Here is a 22032-nt window from a genome sequence, read left to right as displayed (position 1 = left end):
CAATTTCAATTAGTAGAAAATATTTCAAATATTGCAAGAGATTTGGTTTATGGGGTTTGATAATACTTAGATTTCTGTTTAGTACGTCTGTCAGGATTACATTTTTTTTTACTTTCCAAGTACATTTTTGTAAAGGCTTAATTGCTATATAACTAACTGACTAAAAGCAATTTCTCGGAATCAAAATTGATGTTTGCTGTGTTTTCCAAATTCCGAACCATTTTTAACCACTTAATTTAAGATCTGAAAGTTTTGTGCTTTAAATTTTATAGTTTCGAGTTGCAATACTTTATAAGATTTACGATTGAAATAGAGACGAATAAGTTTTAAAAATCTTTGTAAATTTGCAAAATTTTAAGATAAAGACAACTCTTCCTTTAAGTTAGAAAACTTAAGATATTATTGCTAAAACTTCACAAATGTTTTTGTTACATTCCATATATGTACATAAGTACTTATTAGTAGGTACTTTTTAGTTTTTTTTTAAGGACATAACATTAATATTCATTATTTAGAATTTTTGATATATAGACGTGCATATTTTTAAGAGTCTTAGTTTTCTTAATTTTTTTGAGAGTAGATTTTCTTGTAAAAATAATCGACCACACTGATTTCGTCTACCTTTGATCTTCTTGAATAGAAAGAATTAACTGTTGATTGGATCTACTCTAAGAAATAACTGTTGTTTTAATCTTCTTAAATAGAAAAAAGAGTTCCTGCTTCAAAAACCTTAAAATTACAAAAATACCTTTAAGTTAACTTAAATTTTGGTAGTCTCTTTTTACTTCATATTTGTGCCTAATAAACTGAATTATTTGAATTTTTGCATAGTGTATAGAAGGGTAAAAATAGTTAGGGATTTACAGGTTGATAGAAAAAAGGGGGTGAGTTTTTCTTCTTCACCTTTTGTTTCGAATCGTTTTTTTGTTCCCTTTTTTCTAATTGTTATTTTGCGTTGTTTTTGGTAGAGCAATTAAAACTGCACTTAGTTGAGTGCGGCCCTTTGCCACTGTGTTACTGTTGTTTGTAGCCAGTTTGAAGTGTTTTTGTTGCACGTTGACATTGCCACCAACTTGAACCTTTCACCCACCCCCACGCCCATCGCTCTGTTATGTCAACCAAAGCAACAATCATTCGCGTTGTAAAGCATTTTTTGTTTTACGTTGTTCAAGTGCGCTCCGTGCTCAAGACGACTCGAAAAAGTGGAAATTTTAATCAAAATTTTGCTAATTGGTGGGTGGGCTGAGGCCGATTTTCTCTAATTACTCTTGACCCTTGAGCGCTGATGGGCGTGATTTTTGCATTAATTTGCAAATGACACGAACTATTTGCCCCACAACTCAGGTGTATAAATATTTAAGATACTCACATTACACACATGTGGGGACAATTAAATGCAATAGTAGTGTGCCTACTACTGTTGACTGTACCTGTTTTTCTTTCTTTTTGTTGGAATTGGAACCTCTTGGGTCCTCTTTACACGACATCACACGTAGGGGAAATTTATTTAAGCAATGCAAAGCAAATACAAATATGTACACATTTCAAATGTGGTATCTGGGGGGGAGGGGGCAGAAACGCAAGTAAATAAGACCAAAAAAAACGAACAAAACCATCGAAGGGAAGAAGAAATTGACATCATCATTATCATCAAATGTGGGCAAGAGAAGGCATAGGACCAATCGATGGTGCTGCTGCTGCTGCTGATGCTGATGGTGTAATTGATGTCTTTGCGACATGCTTTCCCAAAGTGTTTACGTTGAGAATTACCCCCAAAGAGCCTTTTCCACGTGTGCGTGTGTGTGTGTTTGTGTATGCCTTTCCTTTAACTGTCTCTATGTGTGTGTGTTTGTGTGTTGGGGGGGCGTGTCACGCCCACAGCTAGTTGACAGGCTGTGGCATTTACGTGCACTTAATGAAATGTGCCCCAAAATGGAAGCACGTTTCAAGCATCTATTTAATGAGTCCTTCCCTTACTGCACTTACGTTCAAAAAGTAACGCAAGGAAGCTTCTTTACTTACATTCTCTTTTCCTGTATGTTTTATTTTAGTGGTTTTGTTTCTTTTTGACCAAAGAAAAACTCATGAAATTTTTAAATGTCGCAGTGTAAATTCAATTTAATTTGTTGGAATTTTTTAGTAATCAGTAGTAAGCAGTTGCAGCTGTGCATTATTCATCAGCACTCACCGTCACTCACAAAGCTGCACAATGCTTTTTTCGAGCCAAAAACTATCTCTCTCTCGTTCTCTCTCTCTCTCTCTGTGTGTGTTACCAAAAACCGCAGTTTAAAATTCAACTCCATGGCACAACAAAATGCGATTAAATGTGTGGAAAATACGTATTCTTATACCTTTTTTCTATGCATACAACTAACCGCATAGTGTTTGGGCTTTAGGGGTAACGTCTTGTTTGCACACATGTGTCGCTAGGGGGCGCCACCACCACCACTCAGTCTATTGTTCCGTTAGAAAGTCATGATAAAAGGTACAAAAGGAGCTGAAACAGAAAAAAAACCCCAAAGGTGCAAAAATGCGTTAAACATAACATGCTAATTCCTTGATGCCTGCAGCTTGAATCTTTCACCTGACCAGAAAAACTCCCCCCTCAACCCCAAGCCTTAACCTCAACCAGCACAACTTCAATCCGAACGCCCATTTCATCCGACCCAAGGGAACGACTGAATCGTTGCCTCACTGTAATATGAGCGTTTTGTGTGCCATTTCATGTTGAAGTTTTTCTCTCTTCTATTCATTTTGCTTTTCCTTTTTCCAATTTTCTTTTTTTGTTTTGTATGTTAGTGTGTGTGTGTGTGTGTGTGTGTGCTAAAAAGTTTTGTGGTTCTGGTTGGATAGACAGAGAGGAGGAAAATAATGTTGTCTGACTTCACTTAACTTAAAGTTAAGAATTGGCTTGTCTGAAATCTAAGTAATTCATGCGATCGGCAAGAAAGAATTAAATATCAAAGCAGGAAAATTTTAAGAAAATTTTTGTGTGAATTGTAAGCAACTTTTTTCGATTCATTTAACTATTTTCGTTGCGGAAAGATATTTAATTAACAAATTATTATTATTATATTTAAATGTAAGTTAAATAATTCAAGCAAGCAACAGTTGGAATAAGAAATATTGAAAAATTTCATAAAATGTTTTTTAAAAGTTTTCAATACCATTTTTTAGAATAGGTAAGAATAACGGACATTACTCAAGTGGGATTAAAAAATGCCATATTTTGTAAATTGTAAGACTTTTTTTTTTGTTTTAATAACTTACTAACAATACTGTTTGAAATTTTGATATAAATCGCATCAGTGAACCTTAGTGAAGTGCTTCGAGTGAGAAGTTTTCGAAAGCTGAGCCCAAAAATGAATTGTTTACCTCGAAACCCTTTTAAAAACTAACCAAATATATATTTTTTTTAACAATTTGATTTTTTAAAACATAATAATTATTAAATATCTATCGATGATAAAAAATGCATGAAAAAGTAAATCCGTCATTAAATAAATTTTGATTAATTCCTTCTACTTCTTTTATAATGTAAACCACAAATTACACCTGTTATCTATTTCGAACTTTGTCGGAATCGAAATTAGATGCATATATTCTTCAACTTTCATTTTCAAATTAATTTATTGGCCTAATTTGATTTCAAATCTTCAGGTTTTTAGTCAATATTAATGAGGCAATCCTTCAATGTTTTTGAATTTAATTTAATTTAATTTTTTAACTTAAAAACAAACGGGAAAGCAAACGAATAGAGTTTTATGTTGATCCCACTAAAAATTGTTCCAAATCCCCGCAAATGTAATTAATGAAATTAATATTTGTCCTAGTAAAGACAGATCCCATTGTTAAACAAAGAATTCCGTAAAAACAAGTATTTTTCAATTGCCAAAAAATTGTTTCAAAACGTAAACCTTGTTTTAAACCTAAAAATACTTAACATTAATTGTTAGAAAATTCCAAATGTTATTTTATTTTTTTTAATTTTTAAAAACATTTTGTAAATGTGACATAACTTATTAACAGTTGCACGAATACCCTTAATTCGAAAATATTTGAGTGAGCTTTGTTGCGATCGAGCTTTTGGCTCTCTCCCATTTGGCACACGTGAAGGTGGAGCAATCAGTGAAGTGTCGTTTGCCGTTTACCCAATGGAGAATCCCAAGAATAATGTGAAAAAACCATTAATGAGCAAACCCGCTGTTCGCATAGGAATCGTTGTCCTTGTGATCCATACTGTCTGCTGGCTGGGATGGAATGCAACTCGATCAGTGGACTCGACTAGCCAAAGCAATGCTCATCATGAGCGACTAAGAGCTGCCTTGGATCAGAAATAATGATTACTCCAACAAAAGTCGAAATGGACAGCTGTGATGTAATAGAGAATAAACTGATAAGTGCCTCAGAAGAAATGTTAATGTACATATTAGTGATAAGTGAACAAAACCCAATGAGCATGTATGAGTAAGAAATTTGCGAAAACAAATGTGTTAACAATAAATGAAAGCTTTGTCTGTATAAGTAAATAAACAATGCGAAATTTTTGGTTCGATTGCCGATACCATAGCACCCCGAAAGCTTTTTTTTTTCGTAAAAAACTAGGGATGAGTCCGTGATGATTTGAGAATAAGAATTTAACGATGTTTAATTAGAATTATTTTTATTGAAGAGCGTTTTTATTAATTAATAAATATTTGCAATATATAAAACAAATATAAATAAATTATAATTAATTAAAATAATCACTTAATAATGAAACTTATCATGGTTTTCTGAATAATTACATTTAGAAAATCGTTGAAATATGTTCTAGCCTTGTCATGTGACTCATTTGAGACTTGTTGATGAAAATTCCAAGATTTTAAGATTTCAATATTTTTATTAGCATTTTACTTAAGTTACTCGGGCCCAAAACTACATAAATTTGGTATCAAACGAAAGAGAAAAATTCCACGAGCACGACCTCAGGTGCGCCTTGGCGATTTATTATGTAGTTTTTGTGTAATTAGCAAAGAAAAATTGTGTTTTTAGCGCGACTATAGCTAAAAGTAGCTTTTTCCGGCTAAAAGAAGCTATCAAATTTTGAGATAGTGTTGCCAGAAGCCAAATTTCGGATACTCGAATACTCAACAAACGAAAATATTGTTGAGCTTACATTATTTTCTTGATTTTAGAGAACAAATATAGTTCGAATACAATATTCGGCTGCCAGAGCAGTCGAATATTCCCTAATTCAATAATTCAGAGTAAAATATTTGCCTGCCAGGGCGGTCAAACAGCGCGCCATATAAAATGCTATCATTCGCCAACACTGAAATCTAGATGTAGCCGATTTTTTCAACACTGAAATCTCTGATTTTTTCAACATATTTACCATTTTTTTTAAAGATACAAATAAATATTTTTTTTAACGATAGCATAACTTTAATTACATATATAATAAATATTGTACTAATACCGTTAGATTGACACTCATTCCATGTTAAACTTTATGTATTTATCCATCCTGTTAGAAATTCTCAAAACTATAGGTATAGGGTATATTGAATTCGATTGTCATCTCTAAATTTTAACTTGCTCACGATTTCATCTCTAAGCAGATCAGAAATCTCGCCAACGAAAGCTTCCTCTTAGTTTCTTGCATTGAAGCTCTTAAACTCGGTTTTAGTATCACATCAAGTTTTGACTAGTCGTTAAGACTCAGAAGTTGATTTTTATTGGTTCTCAATTTTTGTTTTTTGGGCTATTTGCTTAACGCGCAATGTTGACAATACGGTCGACTCAATCTCTTCTTTGGACATTTTTCGGTTTACTGATGATGGTCATGATGATAATAATGCAGAGCTGGCCATGTGATGCTTTACCAGCTAATACCATCCGTTTGGACCCAGCACCAGGGGTTATTCCCAGAAACGATACTCAAACGGATGTTGTACTACAGTCTGTGTTCGAGGTGCCGAAAGTCTGTAGAGAGGGCACTGTACTAACAGAATTTTCTGGCCATCAAAGATGCCGAACAAAGGCCTAATAAAATCTTGTGTAAAATGTTTTGTAAATAAAAATTTGCTTTTGGCAATTTTAAACACAAAAGTGAAATTTGTATGTGGAAACAGCTGTCAATTTAATTTATTTTTTTTTTCCTAGAAACAAAATCTGCATTTAAATTAAATAACAAATTTTCAGATAAAATCTGTGTCTATCAAATCGCACTTTGAAATTTACTTTAAAATTATAAATACAGAATTTTTTTTTGCATATTTTGCTTAGAAATTTCAAGGCTTAGTAAAAGTGTGTAAATGTTGTTATGATTCATAAAGTAAATAGTTCAAAATACACGTTCAAATTTTATTAAAAAGAAGTCTTTGTTAAAAAAATTAGCGACGAATCGATATCTCGTATTAAAATGTCAATAATCAATACCGTTTTTATTTAGTTATTCAGCTAATGTCATACACATAATTTTAACAAATTCGTTTTACTGAGCTAAAGCTTGGTAGATTCCCTCTTTGAGTCATTCTATTTTGGCTAACGTCCACTCGATGTTTTTCAAGTGGTCGGCCAACTAGAAGAACTTAAGACTCAACTATACAAATAGATCTTGTCCAAATTCCAAAGAAATCTGAGTTTTATTATCTTTTAGCCTGGCAAAATAAACAATGATTTAAAAGTATTTATTTCAAATTACTACGAATGGTAAGAACTTTTGATTAAAACAAGCAAAACAAGAAAAATTTTTACAAAATTTCAGAAAGGAAAAGGAGAGGTTAATAATGTTAGGAAGGGGCCCTAACCTAAGATTTCTGAGTTCCAGAATTTCCATCTCCAACATCTAAAAAAACCACAGACCTTAGACCAGCGAATTGATGTCAAAGTCAACAATAAATTCGAATATTTTTTTTAAATTAAACTGTGTTTTCTTTACTTTTTACATTATTAGTTAGCTATTTCGATCTCAGAAACTAAATTTTCATAAAAAAACTTTTTTTTTTTTTTTTTTTTTTTTTTTTTTTTTTACCAATTCTTTTTATTTACAATCTGTCCTTGGACAATCAGTAAATTTGGAGAAACCTAAAAACATAACAGGAATAGTCGGCTCCACTGAGTCAACTATTATATATAAACTCTAAGTTGTACAGACGAGTAATTAAATCTACTTAAGTATTTATACATACATGTGTATTGTTATATATTCATTTTATATGGTATATATATTTATATTTATGTATATGTACATATATAAAACAAAAGTTAAATCCTATTTGGAAGATCTAATATATGTAATCTTTTTAGTCTTCTTGTTGTTATATTATTAAGTAGACTTAGAGCTAATGAGTTTGGGTGGTTGTGCAGTCTGTCAATATATCTAACACTAAACTCTGCTATTTCATCCTTTACAAATGGTATATTAAGGTCCTTATGTATTTCAGCATTGGAAACATACCAAGGTGCGTTAACGATTGTGCGTAGTAAAAAAACTTGTATAGATATTTCAAGTCATCTTAAAAATTTAATTTTTTTTTAAAGAAATATTTGGGAAAATGAAAGGTGGATTAAGGTAATAAAATAAACCCCATGGATATGAAGTAAGACAAGAGAAATAGTGAAGAAAGATGAAAACGCAAATGTTTTTTTTTATTGTCCAAATGACGCATGAGTATTTATGTATGTATATTGAATTTCAGATTCTCATGAAATCTTATTGAATTTCATGTAAGACTAATGAGTGGATGCACCGATTCGTAATGATTCATATAGATGGAAATTAAGTCTAAGCAATCTTCTTAGTTTCTCATGTTGCCATAACTTCTTACACAATGGCACAGAAGTCTTATCAATAATAATTTAGTTTGTTTGCTTATTTAGTAATAAAAGATACAGATAAGAAAATCGTTGTCTATTAATTACAATCCTCAACAGCTAGAACATACACTTTATATTAAAGGTTTCCGAAAACTTCGGGGAAATAGAATTTATTTAACAAATGTTACAATTACATATTCAATTATCTTAAGCATTTTTTTCTTAGGCTATTTTGCGGCAACGTCCAGCCATTAGGACAAATCCAGTAGAGCATTTCGCTTCGGTTTCAAACAAACCGCGTTCCCCAAGGGGCACTGTTTCTGCCTGAGATTTTGGATCCCTGTCGTTGGGCTCTTGTCTAAGATTTGGTGAGACAAAGCTTTCGGTGTTGAATATATTGTTAATGGCATCATCTGTGGAATCCTTTGTGGCAGTTTGTCCTGCGGGTATATGACCAGATCGGAAGTCATATTGAGGCTTCACTGTTGTGTCACTTGAACCGAATTCTTGTGAGTTTGTTGGACGAGGCTGAAATGTGTTCTTCGGCTGATCCTCTGAAGGTGTTTGAAAGTTGAACACATTGCCGCCAGGAACGGGACGTGGCTGTAAGGTGTTGGTATTGGTAGACTGGCCACTATCTGCTTCTCCAGTTGGACGCGGTGATTGGAAATCATTTCCGAATGGATTTTCTGAGCCTTGACTAGGTTTTTGTTGATTGGGATTGAAAGAGCCACCACCATTTGATTGTTCATGCGGATAAGTTTGTCCTGGCTGTTGATCTTGGCCAGGACGTGGTTGGAAATTAGTAGAGCCAAATGGATTAGAAGATTCGCCGCCAGATGATTGATCATTGCCAAATCTATTATTTCCAGGTCTGGGATTGAACGAGCCTCCACTTCCTCCAGCTTGACCTGGAAGTTGATCGTGACCAGGACGTGGTTGGAAATTAGTAGAGCCAAAAGGATTAAAAGATTCGCCGCCAGATGATTGATCATTGCCAAATCTATTATTTCCAGGTCTGGGATTGAATGAGCCTCCACTTCCTCCAGCTTGACCTGGCAGTTGATCGTGACCAGGACGTGGTTGGAAATTATTAGAACCAAAAGGATGAGAAGATCTGCCGCCAGCTTGACCTGGACGTGGTTGAAAAGCTTCCGGCTGTCTTCCAGGAAACTGTTGACCTTGAAAAGGATTTGGATATGGACGACCGAAAGGCAATGGTGGGGATGGTGGACCGTGGTGATGTCCAGGCAGAGGGCCCGGTCCATACTGCGGTTGATTAAAATTGGGCTCTCTATGATGATGGTGATGACCAAATCCATTTCCATTTCCACGTCCGTTTCCATGTCCATTTCCAGGACCGTTTCCTCGTCCATTTCCATAGCTATTTCCAAAGCCATTTCCATTCCAGTTTCCAGGTCCAAATCCTTGCCTGTAAAACCGAACACATATTTTCCTCAAACAAAATGCAATTTCTAAATATTATTCCACTTACCCATATGCCTCGGGCTCATTTTGCCCCTGTGTCTCTACATAGTATCGATTACCAGGAAAGGCCAGTATTGGGTGCGCATATAGAAGACCTATCACCAATAGCGATAAGCGTTTCGAAAACATAGTCGTTTTTTACTGTCCGCTTTGTCTTCGTTGTCTTTTCGATTCCAACTAAATTCCAACTCATAAATTGTCTGATTTATATAGAGCTTCTAAAGGGAAACAAATACGAATGAACTTTTGAGCTGGGTTTTTTTTTGTTTTTGTTGTCGTTTGCCGTTTCAGGAAACTGATAAGAACTCTTATAACATAAGAGAATTGACCGATGATTGTAAAATGATCTCTATATAAGAGATGCTAACAAAATCATGCAAAAAATTCAAGAAAAGTAAATATTTGTAGTTTTCAATACATTTAGACATATTTAATAATAAATCAAGTTGATCTTTAGCTTATAATACTTCTTAGATTACAAGTTAATTAGGACTGAGAAATCATATCGTATTCACCTCTTTGAATACGTGACTAAAATGATTCATATATATGAATATAGAAACATGATCTAAGTTATTACACAATATTGCAGTCGTGTGTGTAAGTGAAATGGAGGGAAAAAATAGGGGAATTTTTTTCCATTGCCTTTCATTTGTATGTTTTCTTTATTTTTTTTTTTTGGTAATAACTTCTATCATTAATCATTTTAATTATTTATTTAATTATTATATTTTATCTATGCTGATTTTCTACAACGATTCGCACGTAACTCATAGCCAGTTTTACATTTTGGTAGAGTATCAATAAGTATTCGATTATCTATATTTGGCAATTCGGTTGAAGTTGCATTTGTCTGATCATCCCATCTCAATGAATCTTCAGTCATCGGTGAGATTTCTGTTCTTGTTGTGGATGAAATTTTAGTTTCCATTGTCGAATTTTCCATTGAGTTTGACTTCTCTGTAATTGCAGTTGAATTTGATGTGACTTCTGTAGAGTTTTTTATGAACTCTGTAGTTGGTTTCGGTATTTCATATCTATCCTCATCATATTGATTATCGCTTGGGAATACAATACGATCGTCTATATAGAAACGGGATCTAGCCCAAATGCCATTAAGACTGAAAATCATTACAACTAACAGATGCCACAAAGCAGATTGCATTGTCTAAAATATTATCGCAGAGTGTGTCACAATTTACAACAAAAATACAAAAAAAAAAAAAAAGTACGGAGATGAGTTTTAAAACGCGTTTGGCCGCTTCCACTGAAGTTTGGAGACTGTCTGGACTTCGTCTCTCCGACAGATCATAACCGGCTGCTGCTCAGATCACAGATAAAATGTATATTTGTTTTTTTTTTCTTTTGTGTTGTTTTTGTGTTTTTTTTTTACGATAAAAAGCTTAATGGTAAAAGGTAAACAAATGTTGAGCTTTAACAGCTGATATGTGAGATAAAATTAAATTCGACTTGATAGCACCCTAAAGAAACATTCAAGAGCGAATGATCATTGGCAAATCTGTTTTTTTTTTTTTAACAAAAACTTTGGGATACAAACTAAAACGATAAGATATACATAAGACAATAACCAATATATCCAAGCCAAAGTTAGTTAGTGTTTAATCAAAGTCTTAAAATTTAAATAAGAACTGTTATCCTAAAGTTTTAAGTAAGCATAAAACATATAAAGAACTTTTTTGAATGTCCTTTAAATAGAAAAACAGGAAAACAATATTAATGGACAATTTTTATAATAAAGAAAAGCATAAGAAATGTTATAAATTTAGTGAAAACAAAAAAATATTGTTGAGAAAATTTTGATTTCCCCGCATAAAGTATTTTTATTTATTTTTAGTCTTTCTCTTTTCTAATTTTTTTTAAACTTCAGACGGAATAAAAACAAAATGCCATTAATATTTGTCAGCTTCTCAAAGTCGAGCGATTTGAATTTAGAATGCAGCATCGAAAGCAATTGAAATCTTGTGGATTTGTTTGCCCCCTTAAGTATGCAACAGGCTAAGAAGGAAATTAATAGGCTCTAAAGGTTATAAAGGCTTTAAAATCAAATGTTATTGGGCATTCACTTAAGTAATAACTAAGCTAAATTTATAAATTTCTCACAAAGTTCTAACACAGTCTAAAGTTGAGTTCGTCATAATTAAGTTTGACATTTTCAAAAAAGTAAAATTAGTAAACAATAAACCAAGCAAAACGTATTCAGTATATTGGTTGGACAAGTTAAATATATACCCCTTTAATTCAAATTGCGGGGTATACGTGAGGTAATGAAACCACCGAAGCAATGTTTATGTTTGCTTTAGATCTTTATTGACAATGTCTTCAAGATTTGTATAGCATTTAAGTTAACTAGGCCTCTTTGCGACAATGTTCGCCTATTAGCTTAAATCCCTCTTTACATCTGGGCAATGATTCTAGGGTAATACGTGGTCCAATATCCAGTTTTTTCCCCTCTGTGGTGGTAATAATCTTTTGATTCCATAGTTTATTTATTTCATCCTCTTCTTCGCTTTGCTTAAACACAATCATCTTCTCTTCGCTAATTTTCATGGTCACATTATTGGGTATGGTAGTTGATTCCTCTTCTCGGATTATGGTTTCGTTTTTTGGTGGCTTAATCATCGTTTCGTTCTTGATATTTGGTTGAAGATTTAATCTAGTCTCAGTTTTGGGTAACTGTTTCGTGACTAGTTCGGTGACGTTTTCTGTTTTATTAGATTTAAGTTTTTCCCCAGGTGGAAATACAATGTGATTTTCCGGTACTTTTCGTGCCTCAAATGAGAAAACCAGTAGTAAATATAATAAATATCTCAGCTCCCATATAATAATTGGCATCGTTGAAATTTTGCGACCTTTTACTTTTGTTTAGCAAAAAAAAAAACAAACAATTAAAACAAAACACGTTCACTCTCAACAGTTTTGAGTACGAGACTGAATCTCTGAAAACTGAGACAACAGAATAACAAAAACCCGACAATCTTTAGAGACTCTATATAGTCCGAGAGATACACAGTCACTCATTCATTCACACAGTAGATGGAGAGAAGTTGTCCGGCTTGTAAGTAATACTTAGTTGGCAGCAAGTGTGCGAATGGTTTGGCGATAAGGTGAAACATGAAACAATCTTCCAGCTTACATAATTTAATTTTTATAATATGCAGGAATACTCAAGTATGTACATTTGTATATAGTGAACAGACGGATGGTGTTCAGAGCGGGGTGGGGGAGGGATACATAGTGGAAGCGACTTAATTAAAATCGCTGATAAAGCGCAGCTCCATTGAGGTGAGTGCATTTAATTGAACATTGACGTCAATAATGGCATAAAAATACAATATGCAAAAGGTTAAAATTAATATCTATGCGGGAATTGTTTAGAAATCTATTGTGAATATATACATATATATAGTTTTGTTGGGGATAAGATCTCTTTTCATTTTTTTTCACTATTTAATCTATAAGGTTTTGAAAAATTCAATTAATAGATTACTTAGTAGTTCTTTAATATACCTTTGCTTTGTTGCTTCTAAGATTTCCAAAGATTAAAAAGAATTAGTTTAGTTTAAAAACGTACAATTAAGTTTGTTCAGTTATCACAATCTAGAATAGACAAGGCATAAAATTTTAGTTCTAAACAATTAACTCAATATTTCCTTTTATTTATTCTTTATACTTCGTGATCTTATATTAAATATAGACAGAATGACTTAAACATCCAATATTTTAAAGTCCAGCTTAAAGGAAAAGAAAAAGACTAGACAAAAACAGAAGACGTTTCCTTCCCCTTGTCCTTTGATATTTTGAGTCCTTGTGCATTTATTTATTTCATGATTTTTGGCAATAATGGTTGGTAAAAAACACATTATTGATCAACTATTATTTTTTTCACTTTCTAAGGAGAAAGTTTTGCTACTAGTATTTGGGTCTTGATTTGCAAATTCGATTCTGAATTTTACATCAAAATTGTATAACAAAACTTGACAAAAAACGCTGTCTTTTTGCCCAATTCGATTTTACCTTTACTTACCACGACTTAGCTTACTTCACCACAATTCACCATTGATTAGTGTGACCACATTTGACGCATAATTGGTAATATTATTTATGCTACTTTATTTCACTTTACTTAATCTAAATACACAATTTGAGTGCTTACAATTACAAACTTTCTATTCTCACTTGACTCGCTTATGACAATGTTTATTCAGCAAAATGTATCCTTGAGGACAACTGACTTCAAATATATTGTACGGTTTCACCATCATATCGGTATGATTAATATGCAATTGATATATGATGGGAGGCAATTTCATATCTTTTATATTTTCGCTGTTTGCCTCAACGATTTCGCTGTCAAAAGCCAACGTCAGTCCTTGTTGAGCCAGGAGTAGGACCATTAAGCAAAGTAACTTCAACAAGACCATAACGATTAGATAGTGTGTTACCAGTGGCTATTGAAATTCAACTGAATTCAAATTATTTATTGAACCGGCAATTATGTCTGTGAAACCAAATTGGTTATTGGCTTTTGTGAAAGCAGTTTTTACCATATAAGGCTAAGTATCTCAATTGCTTTGCTCTTCTGCAAGGTTGAGATCAAAAACTGTTGATAATAATAATAGAAATGAAAATATTTTACTATATAACAACAACAATGTCTGTGTGCTTCTTCAATTCAGTAAAATACAAACAAATAAAACACAATCAATGCCAAAAGAAAGAAGACAAAAAATAAAAAAAAAAACCATGGGAAATAAAAGATACTTTTTGCATTCAAGGCTTTTAATGAAAATGGCAGTCAAAATGCGTTTTTCTTTTCTCATCTCTTGCGTAAATTGAAAAGAAGGAAAATTGTAAATATTTGCTGATTACTTTCCCGAAAGTTGCACTGATTAAGAGGAAAAAGTTCTATTACCACACCCCGCTCATGATTTTCACCTAATGCAGCATTTCAATTAGAGGCTTTTCCTGTTCTTCCTATTGACTGGGACGTTTATATATACAAACACATATATATTTAGCATAAATTTTGCATTCTTCATAAATAAACGACAATACTACAAGAGGGCACAGCTTTTGCATCAGCTGCCTGTAACCAAAAGAGGCATTATTTTAATGTACTTTTATATGCCAACCCACACGCAGAGTGCCATGAAAAGAAACAAAAAAAAAGACACAAGACTTGCCAAAAAGGTTTCCAGTATTTAACCCAAGTTTGAGCTCGCTCCCTTTTCATTTATGGAATTTTTTTTGTTTTGGCCATTTAAAACGACATTTTTACGTTATTATACCCTGAGAAACTGGCACGGTATGTATGACCACGAATTCACTATAACTAGTTCAGTGAGTTAAGTGTTAAAGTTATACGGAGATTGAAAGTTTAAAAATATGTTAAAGATATGGATATAAGTTTAACATTATGAATGAAAGAGATTATTGTTGTCTCTTTTTAACTTACCTCAAACTTAAACTCGTTTTGCTTCATTATGGAAAAAAGAACTGTTGCAACAAAAAACATTATTAAGTGTATATAAACTTCGGTGCTTTGATTTAAGCTACTGATTTGTTTTTTTCTTTTACTTCGCGAAAATTATGTTGAGGGTGGTTTCTTCCTTTTTCCCTTTTGTGGTGGTGGTTGGGTGTAGGTTGTGACCTGAATGTGGTTGACAATAGAATTGTCAAAATTATTAGCCTAAATTGCTGACATTTATTAGCAGGCTCTGTCTCAGGTTGAGTTGACTTTTTAAAGAACCATTGCCATTTTGATCAGGCTGCTAAAAAAACATGTTGAGTGATTATGTTTTGAGTAACAGGCAGGGAACGTTTACCTTATATATATGTACATATCTACACAGGTTTTGTAAGAAGAAACCATTTTAGAGCAGTTACCCTGGTTAGTAGATATTATTTAAATTAAGACAATTAAAAATGTAATTTATTGAATATTTAATCTGTGTGCGTTTGATTTGTGCTTTCAAGAGTAAAGCGTTTTCGCTAGAGGTGGCATTTTAGCGATAGCATCGATAGCGAACATTTAGTTTTCTTTCTTCATAAATAGCAACAAAAAACCTTTGCCAGGACATGAAGTTTGCTTCAATTAAGGAATCATATACAGTTTATGCTATAGTCTGCATATGATAGAAAGAATAGTTTTGTTTATACAAGTAGCTATTTTCAAAATTTGTTTAAATAAATGTTGGATAAACATTGCTAACTTTGCTGAATGATTCTTAGTTAGTGAAAAAAAAGAATAAGTGAAAAAGAAGAACAAGTATTGAACAACTCGCATTTGTTCACTTGGTCATGAGCAAAACAACACTACTAGGCAGTAAGTATCTTTTAATCTAGTGATATAAATTTGTCTCCACTATTTTGATTGCATCCTTCAATCTGTTCAAATATATTTAATTTTGCAATATATTTTGAAATTTGTAATAAACTTTTCTTTTTAGCTCTATTTAATAAATTTAATGTTGTTGCAATCTGAAATTACTGAACTAAACTTTCTGCTATTCTGACTAGAGGCTGAACATAATTTTCAACCGCAACCGCAATTGGCTTTTTGATGCCAACCCAAAACCCAAACCCTACTAAAGGCACCACAGACAAGGCCCAGAGCTAGTCGTTGGTCCTAATATGTGGCCATTGTCTGCCATTAGTTAGTAGTCCATTAACGAAAAATGCTCCTGGACACATGTCAATGGAAGCCTGGTGATGCTTCAGGAACGTGCATCATTTACAGGTAGCAGCTGCATTGATGTCCTCACCAGGATGTGAGGTAAGAGAGAGAGCTCTCTCACCTAAAATATGTCTACACTTAGAGGCAGCCACATAGACGAGAAAGCCTCGACTAGGCTCCAACGCTGAATGAGTTAATTAAGCGTCTCACGCCAAAAAGCATAATTTAAAGTCATTTATCAGTGATGTAAATTGTGTGAGTGTGTGCGTGTGTGTCTATGTGTGTGCCAGACGAGAACATGGCAGTTTCATTATTACATGCACTGTTTATTAGAAGAAGCAGGGAGTTAGTGGAGGGGCCTGCAGCTGATACATATTCACTGACCCAAAGGATTATCCAGCCAAGGGTAGACAGTTGGACACTTGTCGCAGACGCTCATGTAACGCTCCTCTCCGGTGGACACTTTACGTACATTGCACTGCCTAGCCTGGCACTCGGTTGTGGGTAAAATTGGACATTTTTTGAATGGTTTACCCAACACCGGCTTCTTCACATACTCCAACATGCGCGAAATGCTGGTTAAATAGACATCCGGATATGTAGTCAATTTATGTATAAATCTACAAAACAAAGATAGATATATAGATTTATGTGTTTTCTGATATGAATCGTAAATCGTGAATCGTACTTTCTAAAGGCAGCAAAATAATTTCGTCCTCTGGCAAACCAAGCTGCATGCAAATACATGCCAAAAGGTGCACGATTACCTTCATAGTGGCGATTAAAGTTCTCCATCATCCAATCGACTAAATCATCAATATTATCCTCTGGTGGATAGACACAGGCATCAATCATAGAACAGCTATAGCCCTCCAAATCGGTCCATGTGACCATTGGATTAACCCAGAAGCCAGGAATCGAAGCATCTGGACAGGGGCCAATCTGACAATCTTGTTCTGACAAATAATCCAAAGTATATGGCCACATTGCCGGATCCTTAAACTGTTGCGTTGGCCATGAACTATCGTATGTCAGACCCAATCGACGGGCCGCCTCAAAGGTGTTATTGCCCGAAATTTGCAAGAAAGGCAAACGCATTCCACGTACACTCTTTCGATCCACCTTGGCAAATGTCTCTAGAATATCCAATTGATTACCAAACTCCTTCTCAATGGTGGCCACATCCGCTTTACGCCAATAGTCAGTGCCATCTCCATGACTGACCGAATGCAGGGCAATCTCATGGCCAGCATTATATAAAGCATTAACGCGAGTGTAATCCGTGTATTCATGGGACAAGAAGAATGTTCCAGAGGCTGGGCAACCATCGGGATTGGTAAGATCATTGAAGAGCAACTCGTATTGGGCATAGTTGACAACATTTACAGCATCATCAAAGGTGATTGTAACGAACTTAAGTGAGTAAGAAAGATCAGAAGTTAGTAGTTAAATTGATTGTAAATCGATTTTTTGTCATCACTAGTAATCGAAATGCAGCCACAGATCTTGGAAGACAAAATGTGGAAGACTTGGAAAAGGAGGACTTAAAATTAGTTTTTTCATTGAGTGCTCTTTATGAAACGTTCAAAATATGTTGATGATAAATGTGAGGGCAGTCTAATTAGATTCCATTTGAAAGGTTTGCAATATTATCAATTTGCCATTTGCCTCCAAATATTTTTTTCTAAAATCAAAAAAAACTCACTTAAGTAGCGACCATAACTCACTTTTTTTTCTACCTAGTTATAAGTCACTAAGTATTTCCAATTAGCTACTTGGCCAAAGCCAAGACTCAAGAATAAATTATTTCCCCAAAAGTTTTACCTGAGGAATCTCTTTCTCTTGGCCCGCAAACTTGGAGCGCGGCAATGTTACACCTGAGCAGCGACAATCAGGCAATTTACAATTGGCTGCCTTACAGGACTCCGCCTTGACAAGTTCTCCATCAATTTGTTTCTGCTTATTCTTTGTCTTCTTTGGCTTGGCCTGGCTGGTTATGGCCAACACGAGTAGAAGGCCTATTAGAAGCCACGTTGAAATAGATTTCATGCCTTTGCCGACTCTTTTGATGCTGTTGTATCCAATTAAATCAAAATATACGTACTCATCAGCTGAGAAGACTTGTCGCTTGATTTTATAACCTTTTCTACCGAAGACGATATCTTATCAAGAATGTGTGAAAAACATGTATAGCATCACCATTAACTGGGGTGTGGCACTTCCCCTTTTGAATTCATAGAAACCACCAAACAAGTTAAGTGATAATTTCTTCTTTTTTTTCTTTTTCTTGGCGAAGAACAAAACTTTCAATTACAAATATACGCATAGAGGGAAAGTTTCTTTGCCTCATTAGCATAAAAACCAACACGATGAAGATTTCTCAAGTGGTAAAGTTTTCTCCCAAAAATCGAGAATCGGAAAATCAGCATCGAGAAGGCAGAAGGGGAATGACCAAATTATGACAGGTTCTCTTTCGCTCTATGACACTTGAAATCGTAAACAAGTGCTTTAGTTTTTAAGTGAAAAACTTTCAACATTGAAAACCGGAAAACTCTTAAAACAATGCGCCAAAGTTTCGACTACCAACCAACCCCTAGGAAAAGGACAAAAAGAAAAATACATTTCATTTCAGCCAATCACAAAATGCTAGTATGCAAGTAGAATGTGTCTATATACATAAAGCTTGCTGCTTGGGAAAAGTCAATACAAGATGAAAAGTCAGTTCATGTTCCTTTAATATTTCGTATTTGCAACATTGCAGCACGATGCGAAGTTCTGCTCGACTTTCTTGACTGCCCCTTGCCAACTGATGATGAAAGGACTCAAAGTCCTTTCAGCAATTGCATTTCGGGGTTGCCGCCTCCAAATTCCAGGTCACGTCCAGGGGGCGTTGCCGGTAGGCGGCCAACCATATCACTTCGTTTTGAGATTCGTTCGGCACAGCCTCGTCTCGTGGTGGCGCCTCTCAGTAGGGGAATTTGACTCGACAACTTGCAACATGTTTGAGTGAGTTCGTTTTGCTGTTTGAATTAGTAGAAGGGCGGGTTTTCTTTCCATTTTGCGTTGTTTGTTTGTGTGGGGTTTATTGAAATTTGATTGACAAGCTGAGTGAATGATGATGAATCACACACACGGAGATACACGATGACACACACACACACACACATACTCATTATCAGTCAAAGTAAGTAGTTTTCAAAAGGGCGTTAGGGCGTAAAATCAAAGGCAAGGCGCAAATGTAAATTTCAACTTTATTTTTTGGTTTTATTCATATGAAGATTTCCCTCGGGCGACTACCAACACGCACGTCTGAACACCAAATGACAAAACTATATCCCTTACAGTAAACTCTCTATTAATGAACAGCCAAGTTGTCCTGGACAATTTGATTGTTAAAAAGGTAATTGTTATATTTTAAAATGTTTAGAATTTTTAAGCGATATATTCAGAATATAGACAGCATTTCGGATAATCCTATGGGTTCTGGGTTGAATATTCGTTCAATTTAATAAATATTTCTAAAAAATAAATTAGATACCCACAACAAAACTAAGTACAGTCTTAAAAAATCAAAATTAATTAGTGTTTTTGAATTTTTTTGGGCACTATCAAAGATTTTAGTAGAGTAGCTGAGAGTAAAAAAAGTTGACAAACAATTACAAATTAATTATAAACAAAAATTAGCAGCTTACATTTCTTTTATATTAAACTTACACATTGTAATAAAAATACAATCCGATAGTTAGATTTTATATATACACAATAATATTCGGCTTAATAATTTAATATTGTTTCTTTGAGTTGGGGATTTCAGGGATTCCTGAATCGTTGTTTTCATTATTGGCTTCCATTTTTGTCACTAGGTTTGTGCAGCGGTCTCGACGTGCGTTCATTTTGAATTCCAGAAGGAAAAGAGACTGAATTCTCTCAACCGCACAACGAGCCACACTCGATTACAGCCTATACTGTCATCGCACATATCTAGTGTTAAACAGTTCTACATCAGTCATGTTATTCATTACTCAACACTGATCAATTCGCCTTAAAAGTAGGCAAACAATTCAAATTATTAGAAATGCCTAATTCAATCTCCGACATATACATGTATTTGTTTTTGATCAAATGTTCAGAAATTTTTTTAAAATTACAATAACAGTTTTTGTGAGTAGATCCCAAAAGGGATAGTTATATATTTATTTATTTAAATATTGTATTTTTTCCACAATTCTAATACAATCTAGTAAAATTGTTGAAAGGCTTAAAGATAAACGTTTTGAACCTTATTTATTTTTGTTTCCGATTTTATGTTGAACATTTAAAAATAAGAAACTTGTTAAAGATTTTGTTAAATTTTTTTATAAAGTTCTTGACTACTTTTTGATTAAATTCATCAAACTTTTGATTCTAATATAACTACAACTAATTTGTATTTGTGTTTTTAACAAAATGTATAATTTTAATTAGAGCATTAGAGTTTCATCCAACCTTAAATAAACTAAATTGAAAAACTTTTTTAGTTTGATTAGTATTTTTTGATCCCAAAACAGTATATCGAATCGATCACAGGATCTACTCCCTCAAAATTACATTATTTATTGTTGGTTACTCTAATAAATAATTAATAAAAAATAATGTACTTACGTCCCTAACAAACATTTGTAGTCCTTCAAATGGAAGTCTTTACTGTATATACTTAGGGGTTGGTTTTTTTTTTTTTTTGCCAATTTTCGCCATAATCAGCCAAAACTAATTTGCATACCACAAACAGAAATCCGTTTGCCTAATCAAATCTAGTCATCACAATTTCCCAGGCTTTTACATTTGAAATAGAAAACCAAGCATAAACCAAAAAAAAAACCAAAAACAAAACAAAAGCAAAGCAAAAAAAGAAATTTCGGCGCAGAAAGAAACAAAACCAAATCCCTTGTAAGCAAAATTATTATGGCACTTAGAATTCAGGCAAATGCCAAATGGAATAGTGAACGTGTTGCCAAATTTCATGCTGATTTGCAAAAGATTGAGATACGTACTATGCATTATTTGGGCTTAGCATATTTGGTATTAAGCCATAAGCCACAATTGAAATTGAAGGTGCCCCTCTCCACATTGAACTATGATGAAGGCCATCCAGGGGGATTGGCTCTACAATTGATATTCACCTGCCCGCGAAATTATCCACTGCAGAAACCCAAAGTGGAGATTGTTGAGAAGCGTAATATAGCAAAAGTTCTGGAAGAAGCTCTACTGGATGAGATTGATTTAACATTGGATCAGCATTTTGGTTTGCAAATGATTGTGCCAGTGGTGACCAGATTGCAAATGTTACTGAATGCAGCACTTAGACGTCAGACACTTGAGTCATAGTTTATCATTAATTGGACAACTTATGGAACTTTGCATTAACTTATCTTTTTGTGTGCGCGTGCCAAAAAAGCTTTTCTCAAAAACACTTCATTCTATCTCTCACTCTCTCTCTATCTCTCTCTCTCTCTAGTTCTCTGTGTTGAGTGTGCTTACTTCCTGAAATAAACCTAAAGAGAAGCCAAAATGATAGAAAAAAGAAAAACCAAATAACTAGTGTCAGAGACTTCTAAATAGCTTTTGGGGCGCATCCTGTTTATGCTTATGCTTCTAGGTACCGGGATCCGGATGTCTCTGGGTAATTTAGATAGCTGCAACTGCAAGCAAGCAAGAAAAAAAAAACTAGACGAAAAATTTCTTTATATGCAGCTTAAAGATGATGATGATGATGACAAGTGGAGGATTAGGTTTTTTTATTTTTTTGCCTTTAAGTCAAGAGAAATTTTTCTGTTGATGCATACCCCAAAGGATTTGTGCGTAATGAAAAACTGTCGAACCAGCAAAATGGCCTAAGCCATGGCCACCACATCAGGTATTGCAACTGAAAAGGTGACGAGAGACAGAGAGAAAGAGAGTTAGTAGAAGAGGTCGCAACAGGAATTGAAAAACGAGGCATTAAAATGGCAAATTTGTGTGCGTCTCAGGACATTCAGGACATTTATGGTTGGCAACTAAACGACGCC

At 34.0% G+C, this 22032-nt stretch overlaps 4 protein-coding genes across 4 annotated transcripts; 1 reads left to right on the top strand and 3 right to left on the bottom strand.

Moving 5' to 3' along the window:
* Positions 1-7939: 7939 nt before the first annotated feature.
* Positions 7940-9383, bottom strand: LOC6646175. The gene is made up of 2 exons (XM_002068689.3): positions 9299-9383; positions 7940-9235 (listed from the first exon to the last, which is right to left on the bottom strand). The coding sequence occupies exons 1-2, from the start codon at positions 9315-9317 to the stop codon at positions 8283-8285; spliced, it is 972 nt and encodes a 323-aa protein (XP_002068725.2). The 5' UTR covers positions 9318-9383; the 3' UTR covers positions 7940-8282.
* A 2213-nt stretch (positions 9384-11596) lies between these two features.
* Positions 11597-12182, bottom strand: LOC111519063. Its single transcript, XM_023177857.2, has one exon. It carries the CDS (start codon positions 12142-12144, stop codon positions 11659-11661), a length of 486 nt encoding a protein of 161 aa, XP_023033625.1. The 5' UTR covers positions 12145-12182; the 3' UTR covers positions 11597-11658.
* Positions 12183-16293: 4111 nt separating this feature from the next.
* Positions 16294-18077, bottom strand: LOC6646177 (chitin deacetylase 7). The gene is made up of 3 exons (XM_002068691.3): positions 17813-18077; positions 16677-17401; positions 16294-16608 (listed from the first exon to the last, which is right to left on the bottom strand). Exons 1-3 carry the CDS (start codon positions 18035-18037, stop codon positions 16365-16367), a joined length of 1194 nt encoding a protein of 397 aa, XP_002068727.1. The 5' UTR covers positions 18038-18077; the 3' UTR covers positions 16294-16364.
* A 2704-nt stretch (positions 18078-20781) lies between these two features.
* LOC6646178 lies at positions 20782-21437 on the top strand. Its single transcript, XM_002068692.3, has one exon. The coding sequence runs from the start codon at positions 20930-20932 to the stop codon at positions 21350-21352; it is 423 nt and encodes a 140-aa protein (XP_002068728.1). The 5' UTR covers positions 20782-20929; the 3' UTR covers positions 21353-21437.
* Positions 21438-22032: the final 595 nt, after the last annotated feature.

The sequence above is a fragment of the Drosophila willistoni genome (genome assembly GCF_018902025.1).
Source record: "Drosophila willistoni isolate 14030-0811.24 chromosome 2L unlocalized genomic scaffold, UCI_dwil_1.1 Seg72.1, whole genome shotgun sequence".
Classification (NCBI taxonomy): domain Eukaryota; kingdom Metazoa; phylum Arthropoda; class Insecta; order Diptera; family Drosophilidae; genus Drosophila; species Drosophila willistoni.
Note: the sequence above shows the minus strand (reverse complement) of the source record. Positions and strands in the feature narration are given on the sequence as shown.

What these genes read in the sequence shown, in the direction of transcription:
- LOC6646177 (XM_002068691.3), bottom strand. Translation starts at nt 18,037, where the DNA reads ATGAAATCTATTTCAACGTGGCTTCTAATAGGCCTTCTACTCGTGTTG. An exon ending in AAGAGAAAGAGATTCCTCAG is followed by an intron (nt 17,402 to 17,812) that starts GTAAAACTTTTG and finishes TACTCACTTAAG; the next exon opens with TTCGTTACAATCACCTTTGA. An exon ending in TATTTTGCTGCCTTTAGAAA is followed by an intron (nt 16,609 to 16,676) that starts GTACGATTCACG and finishes TTTGTTTTGTAG; the next exon opens with ATTTATACATAAATTGACTA.
- LOC111519063 (XM_023177857.2), bottom strand. Translation starts at nt 12,144, where the DNA reads ATGCCAATTATTATATGGGAGCTGAGATATTTATTATATTTACTACTG.
- LOC6646178 (XM_002068692.3), top strand. Translation starts at nt 20,930, where the DNA reads ATGGCACTTAGAATTCAGGCAAATGCCAAATGGAATAGTGAACGTGTT.